We start from the raw sequence: 19,917 nt of genomic DNA, 5'->3' as shown, positions 1-19,917 counted from the left end.
TTAAAATTTACCTGAGTACTCATAATATAACAAACACCCTGGTTATGAAGTTTTATGTTTGACATCCCTATGTTCTCCCACGAATGAACCAATCATTCCAAATGTGTAGCTCTCTTATTTTTAAACTTTATATGTAAAGGAATTGCTCAGCTTTGAAAATATCAATGAGTGCAACATACTAATCCTTTTATTCTTCTCGGTTCTTACTGTCTTCATCAGAGATTGAACATTAGGTTTGGTCCTTTTACGTGTTGGTGATGGGATCTTTATCTTTATTTTCATTGCTGATTCATCCCAACTTTTTTACCTAAGTTCCATGTAGATTTTTTTCAGAAACCTAAGGGAAGCATAGCATACTTTAAAAGTAATGTAGTTCATCCCTCCTTATTCTTACAGATAAGGTTTCAAACCAGTGACTTATCTGCTGTAACATAGTTATTGACAACACAGGATGAGGATGTGAACATTGAATGCTATTGTAGCATAAGGGAATTTCTTAGGTAATTTCTAGTCTGCTGCTCTAATGTAGCATTGAAGTATTGGGAATGTTTTACTTTATTTTATAAGCATTCTTTGGTCATTTGATCATACTATGTACCTTTTAGTTCTGGAGTTTATGTGGAAATGCCCTGACCCCAAAACGAGGGGTCTTTGGTAAGACTGGTGACCTTCAGACAATATTGTGCCTGGCCTGTGCGAGAGATGAAGTGACATATTCTGGTGCACTCAATGGGGATATATATGTTTGGAAAGGAATCAATCTTATACGAACAATACAAGGAGCCCATACTGTAAGTATATTTAAATACATTAAACTTTTAGATGTTAACTGCTTGTTCTCTTGTCTCAGAATAAAAGATTACATAATATAGCAAACTTACTAGTTACTTGAAAAATATAACAATTCGTCTATTTGTTTTCAAGGTTTCAAGGAAGAAACATTGTGCAAGGGTTGTTTATTAAATTAGCATAATTAGTTTCTTGTTCAAACCATTTTTTTAGTTTGGTTGCTCTCTCATTGTTGGAAAAAAGCCTGTTAAATTCAACCTAAAAGTATTCTCAATTAACCACATTAGAATATAGCTAGTCCTATTGTGGTTCATTTGCCGGTGGGAAATTTGGAGATGCTTCTAGAAAAAAATAACTTTAATTTTAATATTAATTCATTGAGTGGGAAAGAATTTAATTTTTGTACTTCATGAGCTTTTCATATAAATAAGTTATCAAATCAGGAAAAAAAGTCTGTTGTTAAAACCTTTTAGTGTTTTTTGATTTGGGCTTTTTAGCAGTTGGGTCCTTCCCATAGTGAAGAGAGTTAGAGAGCACCCAGCTACTACATTGTTAGCAGTAATATCTCAAGTAGGAAAGTTATTAAATACATTAATGTGAACCACTATTAAGTATATATTACATATTGAATATATTGAAGAAGCATTTACACAAGACTTGCTTTAAGCAAAATGCCTTAAGACCAGAAATACCAGTTTCTTTTCTACAAGGGTTGTGGCAATTCACGTTTTTACCATCAGTATGCAAAAATACCAGTTTCTCCTCATATTTATCAGCACAGGATGTGAGCACTATTGTAAAATTTTGCTTGTCTTCTCTGTAAAAAGTAGTAACTTGTTTCAATTTGTTTCCTATTTGTGAAATTTCATATATTTATTCACTACTTGAAGTTCCTTTTCTGTTAATTGGCTTTTCATATCCTTTGCTTTTTTGTTGTTGAATTTCCTTTCCTTTATTTATTTGTATACTAGAGATATTAACTTCTTGACAGTCATACTCATTGCATATGTTTCCCCAGTCTGTTTGTCTTTGCTTATGGTATCTTTTCTCATATTAATATTTTAAAATTTTCTTTTATGGCTTGTGGGTAATCTGCCATGTATAAAAAGGCCTCTCACAGCCCAAAGTTACATAAGTGTTCTTCTTTCTCTTTTAGAACATATTTGTTTTATTTTTTACATTTAGAATTTTATATCTATAATTCATTTTTATATATGTTATAAGGTTTAAATTAACTGTGTTTTCTTTTATGTTATGCCCACATTATTAAATACCACCTCAGTCATATGTTGAGTTCCTATATATACGTAGATTTATTTCTAGATTTTCATTTGTGCTGTCTGATATACAGAGGGTGCCAAAAAAAAATGTATACACATTTTAAGAAAGGAAAAAACTATTAAAATTGTAATACTCAATATATACCAGTAACAAAAGATGAATACAGGTTACGTTTGACTTCTGCAATTACAAGAGGTACTCAAAGTGGTTACCATCAGTGTCCAGCCACTTCTGATTACAGCGAACTACTGCTTGAGCAACCTTGACCAAAATGTCCCCTTAGATACATTTTTTTGGCATCCCTGGTATTTATTCTTGTATCACATCAAAATCTTTTACAGTGGGTTTCTTAAAAAGTGTGTATTGTTAAATTATTTCCTTTTCTAGGCAGGAATTTTTAGCATGAATGCTTGTGAAGAAGGCTTTGCTACTGGCGGCAGAGATGGCTGTATTCGTCTTTGGGATTTAACTTTTAAACCAATTACTGTGATTGATCTCAGGGAAACAGAGCAGGGATACAAAGGTAATAACAAAACAAATATCTCATTACCAGACAAATTCTGAATATACCAAGGATTGTCTGTTTCTTTCGATAAACATAAATATGTTTTGTAAATATAAATGAGATTTACATTTGCCCCTTCATACTGTATACATTTAATTGAAATTTTTCTATTGAGGAGGAGAAATGTCTTTAGACAGTCTCAGTTGACTGTTGTGGGAAAGATTCTTTCATAGGTCTAATGACTCTTATAATAGGACCTCCAGAGAGATGTGATAGATACTTACTTTGGTAATCTTGGATTTTGAAAATATTTTATTATTAGAATGTTAAATGTAACTGTTTAGCAAATAAGCTGTTGAAAATAAAGTGTGTTGAAGGTTGGGGGACCTTTTGTACACAGCACCTCTATGTTGGTAATATTATATAGGTAAGAAAACCTAGAGAAACACTAGCTTTCTCAAGGTTCCAAAAGGGATTGTAGAGTATACAGGAAAAGTATAAGTCTCTCTTAATGATTTTATGAGAAGATTGAAGAAATGAAATATAGACACTTGAAAAGTCAGGTTACTATAAGAGAAAAATAATTAAGTTTTATAAAGGTAGTTCCTGAATAACTTACTCTTTGGATGATGCAAACTATTAAAAGGAAAATAATTTGACTGTGACGGAAATTGTCTAATAAGGAAGAAATGTGTATGTCTTGAAGGATGGGTAGAAATTAGTTATATGAAAAGAGAGCAGTATCAGTCAATGTAGAAAACAATATAGATAATTGAAGAAAATGTGTGGATGAAAGACTCGTAGATTCTTTTTATCTTACATATAAGGTATAAAAAGTTATAAAATTATTATCGATTTGGGCAATCAGCATCCTATTATTACAGCATTGATCTTAAATACAATTCACTTTGACTAGGTTTGTCTGTGAGGAGTGTTTGTTGGCGAGGTGACCACATTCTAGTTGGAACACAGGACAGTGAAATTTTTGAAATCGTGGTGCATGAAAGAAATAAACCTTTCCTAATTATGCAAGGGCATTGTGAAGGTGAACTTTGGGCACTTGCCATCCATCCTACAAAACCTTTGGCCGTGACTGGAAGTGATGATCGTTCAGTCAGGTGAGAAATTATAAAATAATTGCGTAGGCTGGAATTTGTCCTTAAACATAAGAAAAATGTTTTAAAAAATACTTGATGTTGTTATTCAAACAGCAATAGTTATTTTCCAGATAACTTTACCACAGTATAAGTTGCACATATAAATGCTGCTTTTGCCTTGTAATTTTACATTGAATTCATTAAAAAACAGTATCAAATCTGCAGCAAAAACTAATTTCCAAAGCCATTCAGTGTTTAATTAGAGTAGTTGAGGGCAGTTCTGGTTCAGAGAAATTTCATTCTTGGCTCTTAAAATATCATGATATAACTTTACAAATGCTAAGCCGTTAAACTGCTATTTGGTAGGGCAAGTCAGGATTTTTAGCTTCTGTTACTGACAAAAATTTAGAACTGACAATGGTTAAATCCACAAGAGCAACTAAAGTTCACAGTTAACACAAAATACTTGCTGAAGAATAATACAATAAAAATCATAGGCTTTGTAAAAATTAATGAACAGAAACCTCATTTAAAATGCAGTCAGGAAGCCAGAAGGGGGAGGTCTCACGCCCTGTGGCCGCAGAGGCCAGCAGGAAGAGATCTGTACAGTAGCTCTCCCAACTTCTCCTCTATAAGGATCTTCTCTCCTTTATTTTTTGAGATTTTTTTTGTGGTTTGCCATTAGACCGCATGTCCTCAATTGCCATTATTCTTTCTTCCCAAATAAACTCTGTATGCTAGAGAAATATCTAGTTGTTTGTTTTAAGGTCAACATTTACATTTTTACAGGGTTTATCAAAAAATGGTCCGAACCATTTTTTCCCATATTATTTACCACCATTTGATTGTACTTTATGTTGTATTATATTAGCGCCTTCTCACTAATGCCTTTGAAAATATTCTAGCCTGTGGTTGTCCCACACAGACTATTCATGGAATCTAATTGTTCATCATTTCAAACTTGGCATTGACTCCTCAAATAAACAACTGAGTAGTATCTGTAACATCTGTTGAGTCATCAAGAGTCAAGGAAAACTACTCAAAATTATTTCCTTTGTTTTTTAATTAACTGTTGGTGTTGTTCCCAACACTCTCAATTCTTTGAGCAACTGTTCTCACCAACAAGCTAGTAGTCTTAAATTTATTTTCTCTGGACACATTTCTTCAGCTGCTGAAATCCAAAATGATTTAGTTAACCCATTACTAATAAATAGCTTTCCTTGCTTGGCTGATAAATGAGCCACTCAGAAACTTAGTTTTGTTGAAACCTCATTTTAATTTTTAAATTTGTAAAGAAATTCTGCTTCAATGAGCTATTTTATTTTAAATTTTCTAATTTTTGTTACTATTGCTTTCCTGTGAGTTGAAAATATTGTGATGAGTGCTTGGTCTGGTAATAATGAATATCTACATTCTTTTAGGACAACCATAGTATCATTGCATAATAAACACAATGCTTTACTATCAAATTCAATAACAGTATAATCCATGCTCCAGTGGGCCTTAAAAATGCAACAAAGTTCACTTTTGTCTTATTTTTTCCGTGTTTTGCAATGATGAGTATGTACTAGAAATTAAAAATAATAAAATGTCACTATATGCTAACACTGATAGCACTCTAAATTCTGTCAAGTTGTAACTGTGTCACTGCAATTTGTAGTGTCCTGAAGGAGCAGTACAATTGATGTGACTGTCACACACTGTCTACTGTTTCTTTTTTTTTTTTAAGATTTTTTTTTTATTGGGGAATTGGGGGATGGGAACAGCGCTGGGGAATTGGGGGAAGGGGAACAGACAAGTTGCTGTACTTTTTTTGTTCTTCAGTCTAGTTGTGGAGGACGTTACTTCACTGGCCCAAGTTAGCACCATCATTGTGCTCTTCCCGGGCGAGGCAGATCAGTCGCTGGCTTCTGGACGGCCGCTCACTGCGGCTGCTGACCACTCACGCTGGCCGCTGGCTACACACAGTACATGGCAACCCACTACAGCAGGGGCTGCAGCCTTTGCCATCGCCGGCAACTCATGGCAGCCCAGCTCCAGGTTGAGCTGTTGTTCAGCATCTTAGCTGTAGAGGGCAGTGTCACTGGCCCTCATATGTGGGATCCGAACCGGAGCCCTCTGGCTTCCCAAGCCAGCTCTTAACCAACTCGCCACTCAGCTGGCCCTCTACTGTTTCTTTTGCAGTGGCTCAACTCTGCCTCTATAGTGTGAAACAGTCATAGATAATATTAAACAAATGTGGCTGTATTCCCATAAAACTTGATTTATGGGTTTGAATTTGATTTAAATTTCATGTACTTTTCTCATGCCTCAAAATGTTATTCTTTTAATTGTTTTCAAACATTTAAAAAATGTAAAAACCATTCTTAGCTTTCAGATTGTACAAAAACAGACAGTAGTCCCATAGGCTGTGGTTTGCTGACTCCTGTGGTAGAGCATAGAAAGTCTTCAGTAAATATATCTTTATAATATCATGATGTTAAAACATTGAAAGTTTCCCTGTCTAAAGTCAGGAAGAAGGCAGTGATAACCACTTGCCCCATTATGTTTTTCACCATTTTACTCAGCTGTAGACTAGAAGTCTTTGTCACCACAGTAAGGCCAAATATGTATGTATACCTACATACAATATAAAATATATGCATGTATATATAGAGAGATAGATATTTGGGTTGGAAAGGAAGAAGCAATCTACCTAAAATGAATAATTGAGAAAAATTAATGTCATTACATTGTTTTAAAAATAAAAGATTCTATCAGCCCTTGTCATTTTAAGCATAAACAGTATTCCTATTTTTGTAGGTAAGAATCCCTTGCCACGAACCATAGTTAAAAATCTAGATTTGTCTTTCTTAAAATGAGATTATTATTTTAACCAAAATCTTTTCATAATCTGTAATTTTTAAACACACACACTAGTTAACTATTCTTTTATTGTAATTAAATGTTACAGGATATGGAGTTTAGTAGATCATGCGCTAATAGCAAGGTGTAATATGGAAGAACCAATTCGCTGTGCAGCTGTAAATGTAGATGGAATCCATCTTGCCCTCGGAATGAAAGATGGCTCCTTCACTGTACTTAGAGTAAGGTATGGTATTAGGGTAGAAATAGAAACAGTAAATTTCTAAGTGAGATAGAATGTATAATACTCATTGTTTTTACCCATTTCCTTCTTTATGAATATGTATGTATTTCAGATATTAGTTTCATTAAATATAAAAAATATATTTGTAAAAATGGCTTTGTCAGAAAATTAAGTTATCTCAGAAACCTTGGTTTGGGGGGTTAAGAATGCTTAGTAGATTAATGGCAAAAATTTTGAGCTATAAATTTTGGTCCTGACTTCCATTCCTTGGTAGTATTGATTTTCAGTAATAATCCTCTGCCATTAAGTGTAGGGGAACGTTGAGGCTTTAAAAATGGATGAATGGTTTTGTTATTTTTTGTAGCTTTATGCTTTGAAAAAATGCCTACATCTCTCCCTTTGGATAATTAGAAAAGTTTAAAGAATTCATTCAAACAGTTAATATTTGGTGTTCAATTATAGGTATGGTGCTTTCAATTGCATTTCATACAGCCATTAAACATTTTGCTGTAGATCCACGAGTGTTCACAAGGATAAATATTTGTGAAACCTTTCTTCTCTAGCTTAGTGAATGATAGGACCCTACACCCAGTTGCCCAATTCATAAACCATTAATTCATTTCTCTACTTTTGCCTCCCTTGTCTAGTTAATTACAGAGTTCTGGAGAATATTCTATTTAAATTGCTCTCAAATTAATCTGTTTCCTTCTATTCTCACCATTGTATTCTTATATAGGCTTCTGTCATCTCCTGACTGGATTGGTGGAATAGCATCTCAGATGATCTCCTTCCTATTTTGCTTCCCTGGAAACCCTTTTTCACAGTTATAGTCATCTTTTGAAACACATCTGTTTGCATCTCTCCTCTTTCTAAAGTATGATAAAAGCTTTGTACTGTCCTTAGGATGAAGTCCCTACAGTCTTAATTAACGTAGCCTGTAGTGTCCATCTCTCTAGCCTGTTTCTACCTCAGTTCCTTTCTTTCAACATATATAAAATATCTTTCACTTTTTCAGACACGTTATGTTCTCTTGTACTTCTGAGCTTCTATAGATGGTAACTCCTCTTCCTGGGACAGGTTTTTACAATGATGTATGCTGAGATTTTTTTTCTCTTAATAATTTTTATTATTGTAAAATATAAAATTTATCATTTTAACCATTTTTAAGTGTAAAATTCAGTGGCATTAAGTACATTTATGTTGTTTTGCAACCAAGAATTTAATATGCATGTAAAACAGTCGAGTTACTATTATTTAGCTGATATGCATTAAAAATAGTCATTATTTTTTCAAGATTTGCCCTTTTAATTATTGTATGCAAGAAACTGGATGAATAAGTTCTTATCTCAAAAAGTCAGTAATTTAGCCACTGACTCCAACATTGCTGACAGGATTATTGGAATAGATATTATGACTGTTAAATGCCTTTGTAGTTTAACCATAAAATTCTAACACACAAAATATTCTTAATCCTTCTAAATTTACCTGGTCACTATTTCTTTTTGGTTTGTTTGTGTACATCCTCCATATCATAAAGCAAGATGTATAAGTATAGCAGTTACTAAAAGTACCCTCACAGGAGTGGTTATGTTATACTTGGAGGAACATAGAATACACATAGATTAGAATCTAATGCTGATTCTTAAATTGGGGTACAAGGTGATGTGCCAGGGCAAAGTCACATAACTTCCTAGAAATCTCTTTTCATTGTGATAAAAAATGTTAACAATTTTATATTAAAAGAAACACTAATATGGAGTCAAATGAAAAATTGCAAATATTTTTCAAATTAGAATACACACACACACAATTTTGACTTATGGTGAGCTGCATGGTGTTATCAGCACCAGACTCCTCAGAGGCACTCATTCATTCTCATGAATTCATTCATTCTCATGAATAGGTAGGGAGACTTCAGTGGAAGAGCATGATAAGAATTATTCTGAAGATGGAAAAGGTTTTCTACAGGGTATGGGGTAGACTTTAGTTGTAAAAACATTAACATTGTCATTTTAGATTTTACCAATAGCTAGCCAATTGTCTCTTTCTGACAGTGTCACTACCATGTTATTATCAACTTTGAAAGGATTAGGATAGTTTTCCATAACTACTCACGTATTCATTTAAAATATTTTTCAACCTATTTGTATTTTGCCCCATTTTTGTGGGAATAATAAGTTCCAAAAGTTGTTTCTTGGCTTTAAAAAGTAACTCTTTGTATATGTCCATTATTTTTTGACATCAGTTTTTTTGTCCCTCTTCCCCTGCCCCAAACATGCTCAAATAAGTTCTATCTTAAAATTCCTACCTAAAATTTAAGTCCCTCTCTAGTTATATCACATTTATACTCTCCTCTCTTTCACAGTGAAATCCTCAATAAACTGCCTAATTTACTGTATCTCTTTCTTTCCAATTAACTTATCAACTTTCTACCCCCATTCCAATATAGCTTGCCTTCATCTTTACATAGGAAAAACGCTCACCAATGGTACCCTTTCACTAAAGCCAGGAGACATTTTCCAGTTCTCATCTAAATTGATTCTAAGCAGTATTTGACCCCGTTATTCATTTGCTCCTTCTCAAAATGTTCTCTTCCCTGGCTTTGGGTGTGAATTCTATTTTTCTATTCAGCCTACTTCTCTGGCTGCATTTTTTTTGTAGGCTAATTACCTTCTGCCTCGCAGTAAATATTGGAGTGCCCCAAAGCTCAGATCTAACTTTCTGCTTTTGTTACTCTGTATTTTGTCTCTAGCTAATCTTATCCTTCCTCTATCTAAAGGGCTGATTCTCATCTCTTTCTTTATTTGATTAACACCAGGGTAAAGCCCAAACTCCTTGGCAGTATATCAGATCTGCCACACATTGTCCTCAATTTCTCTTTTTAACCCCAACAATCACTACCTTTCTTGTATTCACATTGTATTATCTACTATGTGTCATATATTTGCATACTTCCATGCCTTTGCTCAGGCTGTGTCTTCTTTCTGGAAAACCTTCCCTCCTCTCTTAATACTTAGCTAACCCCTCAGGTTTTATGCGTAAAATAGATGTCACGGTTGTCCCTTCCTGCCTTTGGCCTTTAATCCTTTTTCAGTATTTCTTGTAGAACTTCTTACATTTTGAGCACTTACCACATTTTATCAGTTATAAAGTATAATTTTATATTCATCTCTCACAGAAGATGAGTTAATCTTTATATCCCCTGTGTGTAAAACAAAGTACTTCATGTTACTGGAAGAAATTTGAGTTTGATTGCTTTAAATTGTCCATTTAGGAACTTAAAAAATGGGGAAATACCCATTCAAACTTCTGTTTTTGAAATTATCTACTTGGAGCATTTCAGATTGGTAATGCAGAATTTATATGGAAAAAAAGGCCCTGGCCTTAACTGGAAATAGTAATTCTCGCTTCCTCTTGCCCGTTCTCCCTCGCTACTTCCCTTTTCCCCTTCTCTCCACCAGCTCAACAACTTTGGAAACTTTGGAAGTGGTGTTAAACTAAGTGTTTATACATTTTTATAGCTGTTACCAATACCTGCATTATTTTGGAAACTCAATTATAAGGCATCATTGAAAAAAATTTAACTTTACTGATCGACATGGTTAGGGTTGGGAAGAGTTTATATATATTCTTTGACCTTCTTTTAAAAAAGATCAAAGGTTGAAATAAAAATAACTAGTGGTGTGTTACTGAAATAATACAAATAAATTCCTTTTTTATTTCCTAAATGTAATTTTGTATATTTGGCTCATTATAAAAATTTATTTGAAAATGATGGTGTTCATAATGAAGCATTTTTCATAAACTCAGTATTTACAAGGAGCTTAAGCATAGAAATTTGTGACTTTATTTCCTTTATTGTGTGGCTCCAGAAATTTATTATGAATCTCTAAACTACTTAAAAATAAAGTAAGTTAGGAACTAAAATTCAGCATTTATCTTTACTTCCAGCGTATATTGTAGTCATATATTTTTGTTCAGCACAATATTATTCATGAATTAATACTAGTCTCATTTACATTTGTTTTATGGTTTGTAAATACTTGATATAGCCTCACAGTCATTTTAGACACATTTGAGAACTGAACTAATTCGTAGTGACTTTTTTCATATGGTCTAATTCTTTTTTCTTTACAGAGATATGACAGAAGTTGTACATATTAAAGATAGGAAGGAGGCAATTCATGAGTTAAAATATTCACCAGATGGAACTTACCTTGCTGTTGGATGCAATGACAGCTCAGTTGATATTTATGGAGTTGCTCAGCGTTATAAAAAATTTGGGGAATGTGTGGGATCACTTAGTTTCATCACTCATATGGACTGGTCATCAGACAGTAGATATTTACAGACAAATGATGGAAATGGTAAAAGACTTTTTTATAGGATGCCAGGTAAAAATTTCTAGTAAATTATATATAATTTGTAGATTTTTAGTGCCTATAACATATTTTAGAATTTCATTAGAAACAGAGTGTAAGTTACATTTGATTATAAGAAATCAGTGAAGATCTGAGCTAATGTTTTGGTCATTGTGATCTTTTCTATAAGGCTGCCCTATTATATTGAAATCCTCTTGTTAATTAAAATTCCTTTGTCTGGAGGATCTAAGATTTCCTTTGTGTTGAATTCCATGCCATGTGAGTAGTATATGAGTATGGTAAAGTCCTTGTGTATGTTAGAAAGTCAAAATCCATTTTTATGGGTGAAACTAATGAAATATAATTGCTACAAATGTTTGATCATAAATTATTTGGGTTTTTGTGGTTACCTCAAATAAACTTTGCAAATAATAATATAGCCAACAAACTAAATTTGAAAAAGCTTCCATCAAAGATTTTAAAAGAAAAGAATAAAAACAATTATCAAAATGTTCTCTCTCGGTACTTTAGAATTATGCTTAGGGAGTTAGTCATTTTCCAGTAATTTGTTTGATAAGACTAAATACATAATTAAATTAATACACCTCCCCAAAGATTTTTATTAACAATATGTAATGAAGATCAACTGAATCCTAAAGTCCTGTTACCTAATGTAAATGTATTACTCCCCACTTGTTTTTCCTTCTCAGTCTTTTTCAGTTCTCTCTTTTTCTCAACCATGTATCTTCTGAGGTTTCTTTTTTAATACTCAATTTGCCACTTTCTTATAGTTTTACTTTTTCTTCTGACTTACCGTGTTGTGAATAATCTGTAGCATGATTTTAATAGTGTTTTATTCTCCACATGGGTGTACCTGCTAAGCTAAATCATAATCAAATCTGTGTAATCTGTGTTTGTGTCTGAATCAGTATAATTTTAGTAGTGGCTTTTTTTTTTATAACTCCCTGCATTTAATTTTCTTCTCTCCTTACCATATTTACCTACCTATTCATGTATCTACTTTAAATGGAGTGGGAAGCTATTTAAATTTTGGAGTTGACCATGTCACCAATACAATTTATGCTTGAATAAAAATCAAATGAAGTAAATTCTTAAATTAAGACTCTGGTTTATTTTTAGGAGGAAAAGAAGTGACAAATAAAGAAGAAATAAAAGGTGTTCACTGGGCTTCATGGACATGTGTTTCAGGCCTTGAAGTAAATGGAATTTGGCCCAAGTATTCAGATATCAATGATATAAATTCAGTAGATGGAAACTATATTGGCCAAGTTTTAGTTACAGCTGATGACTATGGAATTGTAAAATTATTCCGATATCCTTGTTTAAGAAAAGGTACCTTTTCTTTCAAAATACTATTTAGTAACCTCTCTCTTATAAAAGACTTTTAAGAGCTTGCAAAAAATTAGTCTTGAGATAAATAAGAGTGTATATATATTTTAAAATATGGGTATTGTTTATTTGGTGAAGGGTTTCATGCAAATGAACAGAATTAGCCACTTTTTATTTTACTAATTAAATATTGTCATATGTTACATTTATTTTTGGACATGAAATTTTTATTTGAAAATTATTTTTGAATTCATATATTATGAATGGACTAATATCTCTTTCTTTTTAAAGAATCATTTTTCTCCCCACTTCCAGAATTGCTTCATATAGTCAGACTGTACAGTGTTAGTTATACTTTTCTTGTGGCTTATCATCTTTAATCGTTGAACACACATCTTTTAGGAGATCATTTTTCTTATGTCTTTTTCTTGAGAGTTCTTATGAAGTAATCAGCTGTACAAGTTCAGGTCACAGTTTGGAATCTATTGGTTTGTTGGTTGGTTTTCACATGTGAGTGTGTTTTTGCTTAAATTCTTAATATATATTGTTTTGACGTTTGTTTATTTTCTATAACTATGGGTTAAGAAAAATAAGGGGTTATTTTCTACACATTTTGTTTATCACCTCTTTTTCTTGAATCTCTTCTAAAATTATATTAATCATTCTGTTCATAGTCCTGGGATAGTTAAATGTAATGCTGTATTAATCATTTATTCCATGCTTTGTTCCATAAAGTATTTGAGTCAGCTAGTAACAGGTCCATAAGTACAAAAATAATTATATGAATAAAGAATCAATGCCAGGAAAAATACAAATAGAAGTACCCTAGTATTAAAGTCAGATAAAGAAAATGACAGTAGTCAAACATCAAAATTGAATCTGAGCTTCCTGGAAATAAAAAATAATATAAAACAGAGCACAAAATAATTTTCATTGTAGCTATTTTAAGAGCATATTATTTAGGGAAAGCAAAGTTTCTTCTGAGATTTAATTTCCGAAGAGCTCTCTCCTATAGTATGGGGCTTTATATTAGGTTCAGTGAGTGTATTTCTAGAGCATCAACACCTATAGCAGATGAAGTAATAATTTTTATCTGGTTATAAACCTTTTGGGCAAATATTAATATGCAGTTTAGTAAAAGGTGGTTATGGGAACAGCTGAAATAGTTTTATTGAAATAGGTAGTCCATTGATGTCAAACAAGTGACCAGTTTTCCCAGAAGCCTAGGCTGGTATTTCTGTTGTGCCTCCACAGTAAAGTGGTGAGCTCTTGATCCTGCCAGCTATGCCGTGCTGTGACTCCCCATCTGCGAGGTGCCCACTTCCTAGGAGCATGTGAAAATGCATCCATAAGTAATGCTGACTATGTTGATAGAGGCTAGCTAAGTTCTGGCAATTAAAGTACCCTATTTCTGGATCCCACCATATAGACAGGACATGAGAGTCACCAGACACAACCAATTTTACTGTGACTCAAAATGATACTTGCCTAGTTAGAAGATGTGAGGTTCACTAAGATCAATCACGATGAGCTTACTCTTAGACACTGCTTCTACTCACTTTTTCACACACTGACCTCTACGCAAAAACAAAAATACTTTCATTTTCTGAGTTTCCTCAGCCAAGTGAATGGGCTTTATTGACAATTTTTATGTTTTCAAAAGGGAAGACAGCATTTTTATTACGTGGTCATTTTATTTCATTTATAAAATGTGTATTGGTCTTCTAATTGCTGTGGGAATATTTTACTAAAGTCAAGGGAGAATTAATCTTGTTCCATCACTGCTTCAAGCATAAACTCTTTCTCTTTTATTCCTTTTTGTTAGAAATTTATTTTATGGTAATGGGTTTTATTTATTTCTAGACACTTGTGAGTCAGCTTGAGACTATGGGAGGTAATTAGGAGAGCAGAGGATAGGCTGTAACTACTGCATATTTAAAGGTTTGGTAGAAGTATTTTAAGATTCTCCATTTATTGAATTTACATACTTGCATAAAGTTAACAGTATTACTAGAAAATTATCTTTTTTAGATTAGTTATAAAGGTGTACATTATTTCATGCATTAAGTTGTACTATAGATACAATTTAAGTTTTGGAAAAGATTGTATCTGATGTATTAATATATTTTAGATATCTACTTAGGTAATATCCATTATAATCAAAAAAGTGCAGCTTTAACAAAGAAGTGTGGAAAGAAGTAGCCTATGTTATAGAACCATTGCAATTGAAACACAAAATGTATGATGTTAGCGCAGAGAGAATAATCCTCTTCCACATTTAGCCCCCTCAAATCCCAGTACAAAGCATTACTCCTTTTTCTTTTTCATTATTATCCTTTTTCTCCCTAGATTTTTTTGCTCTTGACCATAATCTCTCTCAAATAATCAGATTCTTCCTAACAGGAGCACAGGGGCTATGGTAGGGGGTGCGGAGGCAGGGGTGCGGGAGGATGGAGACATGAGGGCACGGTTGCTTTAACTGCCACCTGCATCACTGTTACTAATTGCCAAGACTCTCTCTGTACTTTTTGACAGATAAAAACTTATATTTGGTAAAAGTATTTCTTTAGATTCCAGAAGAAAATTTATTGGAAAACAAAACAAATATCAAACAAAACAGATTATGAGGACTTACTCAGCAGTGTTTTTCTAAGATTCATCCATATTGTTGCATTTAGCTATAGTGTATTTGTTTTTCACCGCTGTAAAGTACTGTTTGTGAATATATGATACAATTCATGCATTTATTCTTCTGTCGATGGACATTTAGGTCATTTCCAGTCTTCTGTTATATGCCAGTTTTTCAAAGACGTATACGGAGGAGTAAAATTGCTGGGTCATAGAGACTTCATAAGAAAATGTCAAATTGTTTCCAAAGTGGTTATACCATTTTACACCCACATCCTCTTCAGCACTTGGCATTGCTACACTTTTTAATTTTTGTAAATTTAGTTAGTGTAAATGGTGTCACATTGTGGTCTTAATTTATGTTTGTCTAACTACTAATAAGGTTGACCATATTTTCTGATATTCTTTGGTCTTCTGCACTTCCTCTTCTGTCAAACACAAGTTCATATCTTTTCCCCATTTTTTTTATTGAGTTGTTTTCTTTTATTGATTTGTTGAAGTTATTTTATATACTCTGGATAAATATAATTTGTAATTTTTATGGATTGCAAATGCCTTTTCCCAGTTGACTTGTCTTTATTTTCTTAATGATGTCTTTTGGTGACTAGTTCTTAACTTCAATGGAGTCAAATCTATTTATCTCCTTCTGTATGAATAATGCTGTTTGTATATTAAGAAATTCTTCCTTTTACTAGGGTCAGAAAGATATTCTGAAAAGGAAGAATTTCATAAAAATATAAGGAAGATATTCTCATATGTGTTATATCTAGTTTTAAGAACACTAAAACATAGTAAATGGGGAAAAATCTTTTTTGATATTGCTACAATTTATTGACTTTGTGTTAAAATATATCCTAAAACAAATTGGAAAATAAATGGGACCATCAAAACATAAATATTTTAGTATATTGCTTTATCCTATCAAGAACTATTTCAGCTTGCCTTGATAAATTTTTTCTCTGAGGCATTAGTCCTAATTGATAACATACTGTTTAGTCCTTAACTATTCTTTTACCATTTCCTATCACAGATCAGAGTTCTCATAATGAGGGGACTTTGAGAGCTTATAATACATTTTATATTAAAATGGAAATGGAACCCAAGAGAAGTGATGTACTCAAGCTCCTGTGCTATTAAGTAGTTCGAGCTGACACTTAAGCTCTAGTCATTTGATTTCAACTCTAGTATTTTTTTTTTTTTAAGATTTTTATTGGGGAATTGGGATGGGAACAGCACTGGGGAATTGGGGAAGGGGAACAGACAAGTTGCTGTCGTTTTGTTCTTCAGTCTAGTTGTGGAGGACGTTGCTTCACTGGCCCAAGTTGGCACCATCATTGCGCTCTTCCCGGGGAGGGCGATCAGTCGCCGGCTTCTGGACGGCCGCTCACTGTGGCTGCTGGCCACACACGGTAGCCCATGGCAACCCACTGCCACAGGGGCTGCAGCCTACGCTGTCGCCAGCGACTCATGGCAGCCCAGCTCCAGGTTGAGCTGTTGTTCAGCATCTTAGCTGTGGAGGGCAGTGTCACTGGCCCTATATGTGGGATCCGAACCGGGGCCCTCTGGCATCCCAAGCCAGTTCTTAACTATTGCGCCTCTCAGCCGGCCCTCAACTCTAGTATTCTTTACATCACACTTTCATCCTCCTTTATGAATTATAAGGGTTGGAGTCATGTTTATGCCCTCTCAGTTTCCTTCATTACACTTCTTCCTCCTCTACAATAGCATTCCAACTCAAGTGTACAGGCAGAATAAAATGGAAATGTGATCTTGCTTCTTTCCTTTCTTTCTTCAAATACCTAATGACTTTTTGCCTTATACAAGGCATCAGGGATATATAGTAAACAAGATACCACCCCTGTCCTCAAGGAGCTTATAGTTTATTAGAGGAGTTAACAACTAAATGGACTATTACATTTTAGTGTCATAAGCATAATCATATGGTAATCACAGGGAATTCTGGAAGCATGTAGCAAAACATGCTTGGTCCTGGTGAGTCAGTGTGACTTCCATGAAAGCTATGTTATCTGGGTTCACTTTTAAAATATCTGTTTATCATAGTTAGATAAGCAGTGCTGGTTATTAAATAATTATTAATATAGTCCCTTTGATTAGAAATAACTGGCTTCCCAGACTTCTTCCATAACTTTCTTGTTGCTCTGCTTTGGTTTCTCCAGTAGGATTGATCTTTGAAAAGTCACAGAGAAAAAAAATTGGGGAGGTACTTAGAGGATTTATTTATACCTTCCTGGGAGCTATCACCCAGTATAGTCAGTCAGAACAGATGCTCAGATCACTCTTCTTCATTTGCCCTAAACATAACAAAATTAGTACCTCTTAAAAACTTGGAATTTAATTTGCTGCATCTCTGGCTTTACCTCTTAAGATTCTCTGGTGCCTAAGATACTTAAGGGACCCCATCAAAGGAAGTATTGCCAAAGTCCTCTAGATGGGCAAATAATGCATTCTCATATAAGAGGGATGAGACTAAATCTTAACCTTATTGGACTTCACTGAGTGAACTGTGGCAAATTACCTGTCTAGAAAGTTACTTCTATTAAGCTGCAAAAAAAAAAGTGATTACTAAAAACACAGCATTAATTTTAGACAAGTTCTGGTCAAAGCTTTTATACTTTGATCCCTAAATTCATGGCCAAGGTGAAAGTTTTTCTCTAGATTTTAATTGAGGGAGCTTTGCCATCGTGACATACAGGCCTTCTATAATGTAATATAAAACTTTTAAAATGTTATCAAAATGAAGCCAAACATTATGTATTTAGTGTACTTTTAACAGGGATGTGTATATGTTGCCAAATACCAGGGTTAAGTAAGCAGAATATAGACAATGTATTCTGAACTTAGAACCACAAAAATGGTTCCTATCACAAAGATTTTTTAAAAAACTAACCACAAAGTCAAACAGTTCCTTTACAATTGAAGAAATCTGGTGTATACCACCTTAACCGAATGATACAGCTTAACATCATTAATGATAGAATGGTGACCCACCCCCTTGAAATGATGTATATAAAAGAACAAAACATTGCCAATGCCAAAAACACATCATCTGAATCTAATCATGAAGAAACATCAGACAAACCCATATTGAAGGACAGTATATAAAATATAGAGACTTAAAAATGACCATAAAGGACAGTTGTTGGGACAACTGGCCATATTTTATTTTGATTACTATATATTACATTGATTGACTTTTGTGTTTAATCAACCATTGCTTTCCTGGCATAAATCCCATTTGGTTATGTTATATAATCCTTTTTATATGTTGCTGTATTGAGTTTGCTAGTATTTTGTTGATGGCTAAAGTTTTAAAAGGATCTGTGGCTGCTAGGGCTAAGGATAGTGGGGGTGGAATAGACTGGTTGAATGTCACTTAAGACCAAAGCCCTCAAAACAAAACATTCAAATAGCTTAATATGAAAAAAATTGACTCCCTTGTGGCGGCAGGCTTTTTCAGAGCAGTAAGATCATGCCTCATAGTCCTTATGTGTCTTGTCAAACTGTGTTATGAATCAGTAGAACAGAGATTTACATCCCTTGGTGTTGACTTATTTCTTCATCCAACAAATTTTTGAATTAACATGTTTTCCCTTTGATCGTAATTAAAATCATAGAAGGAGGATGCATTGGTTCAGGCATAGAAATTGTTGTATAAGGTGGTATTTTTGTGTGTTGGCATTGGTTTGTCAATTTAAAGGTGTATTTTTGTTATAGGGGCCAAGTTTAAAAAATATATTGGCCACTCGGCTCATGTAACTAATGTCAGATGGTCACATGACTATCAGTGGGTTATTTCTATTGGTGGAGCAGATCACTCTGTCTTTCAGTGGAAATTTATTCCTGAAAGAAAACTAAAAGATGCTCTTCACATTGCACCCCAAGGTGAGTAGTACACACTGCCTAAACAATTTTTCTGTCCAGTAATTCTTCAGTAACCCCAAAATAACAATTTTACTATTGAAATGTAATCTAGCCTCATAAGTTAACAGTATAGTTTATTAGTAGAATTTTTTAATTAAAATATCAGGCCTATATGTTTAAAGTCAGATGTCACAGAGCATGGAATACAAAGACTTTGGGTTGCATCTTAATCTATCAAATGACGAGTGAAGAAACAGTTACATTAGCAAAACAGTGTCTTTTATGGGAGATGGGTATCTAGGTTTCGTTTGTAGTCTTTTTGACAAATAAAAATTACCTAATGTTAATTCATCTGTTACATACAGTATTTCTAGCTATTTTTCACGTTAATTATAGGCTATATTCACTTATATTTGCACAGACATTTAAATTTGATGTAGCTGTCATTGGGGAACCAGTGAAGGGATTTAAAGGAGCTATTGAGTTTGCAGTGAGTGGAGAGGAAGATAATCTGTAGTACAGTTTACTGACACCTGTGTCACTTGAATAGGTAATTCATTTGATTGTTTTATGGCTGTCTCCATGTCAGCTGGCAAAATTAGCTCCTAATCATTAACAGTGTTGTTTTGAAAATGAATCTTTTTAAAACAAATAATGTTTCATTTTTAAAAATTACAGAAAGTCTGGCTGACTCTAATAGTGACGAATCAGATTCAGATCTGTCTGATGTCCCAGAACTGGATTCTGAAATTGAGCAAGAGACACAGCTTACCTACCGTCGGCAGGTAATTTTTATTACCACAGGATTTCCCCTAAAAACCTAGTTCCTTCCTGATCTTGCTCCTTGTTGTTTATTCATCTGTTATCTTTCATGAGTTTCAATTTTTCACGTGTGCCCATTTGTTTTCCTTTTTTAACAGTTAAAGTATACTTTGT

General features: G+C 33.6%; 1 protein-coding gene across 7 annotated transcripts in view; it reads left to right on the top strand.

Annotated features, from left to right (window-relative positions):
• The window catches only part of EML5 (EMAP like 5), a 129,861-nt gene that overhangs the window by 37,561 nt on the left and 72,383 nt on the right, over positions 1-19,917 (top strand). For all 7 annotated transcript variants that reach the window (XM_019642299.1, XM_019642300.1, XM_019642298.1 and 4 more), the window contains exons 5-12: positions 606-791; positions 2,458-2,593; positions 3,492-3,693; positions 6,626-6,763; positions 10,898-11,154; positions 12,262-12,474; positions 18,835-19,002; positions 19,660-19,766. In XM_019642299.1, coding sequence (XP_019497844.1) covers positions 606-791; positions 2,458-2,593; positions 3,492-3,693; positions 6,626-6,763; positions 10,898-11,154; positions 12,262-12,474; positions 18,835-19,002; positions 19,660-19,766 — 1,407 coding nt within the window. The remainder of the gene's footprint in view (positions 1-605; positions 792-2,457; positions 2,594-3,491; positions 3,694-6,625; positions 6,764-10,897; positions 11,155-12,261; positions 12,475-18,834; positions 19,003-19,659; positions 19,767-19,917) is intronic.

This window comes from Hipposideros armiger, unplaced genomic scaffold (genome assembly GCF_001890085.2).
Source record: "Hipposideros armiger isolate ML-2016 unplaced genomic scaffold, ASM189008v1 scaffold_67, whole genome shotgun sequence".
Taxonomy (NCBI): domain Eukaryota; kingdom Metazoa; phylum Chordata; class Mammalia; order Chiroptera; family Hipposideridae; genus Hipposideros; species Hipposideros armiger.
The sequence above is the reverse complement of the archived record's forward strand: the minus strand, read 5'-3'. Positions and strand labels throughout refer to the sequence as shown.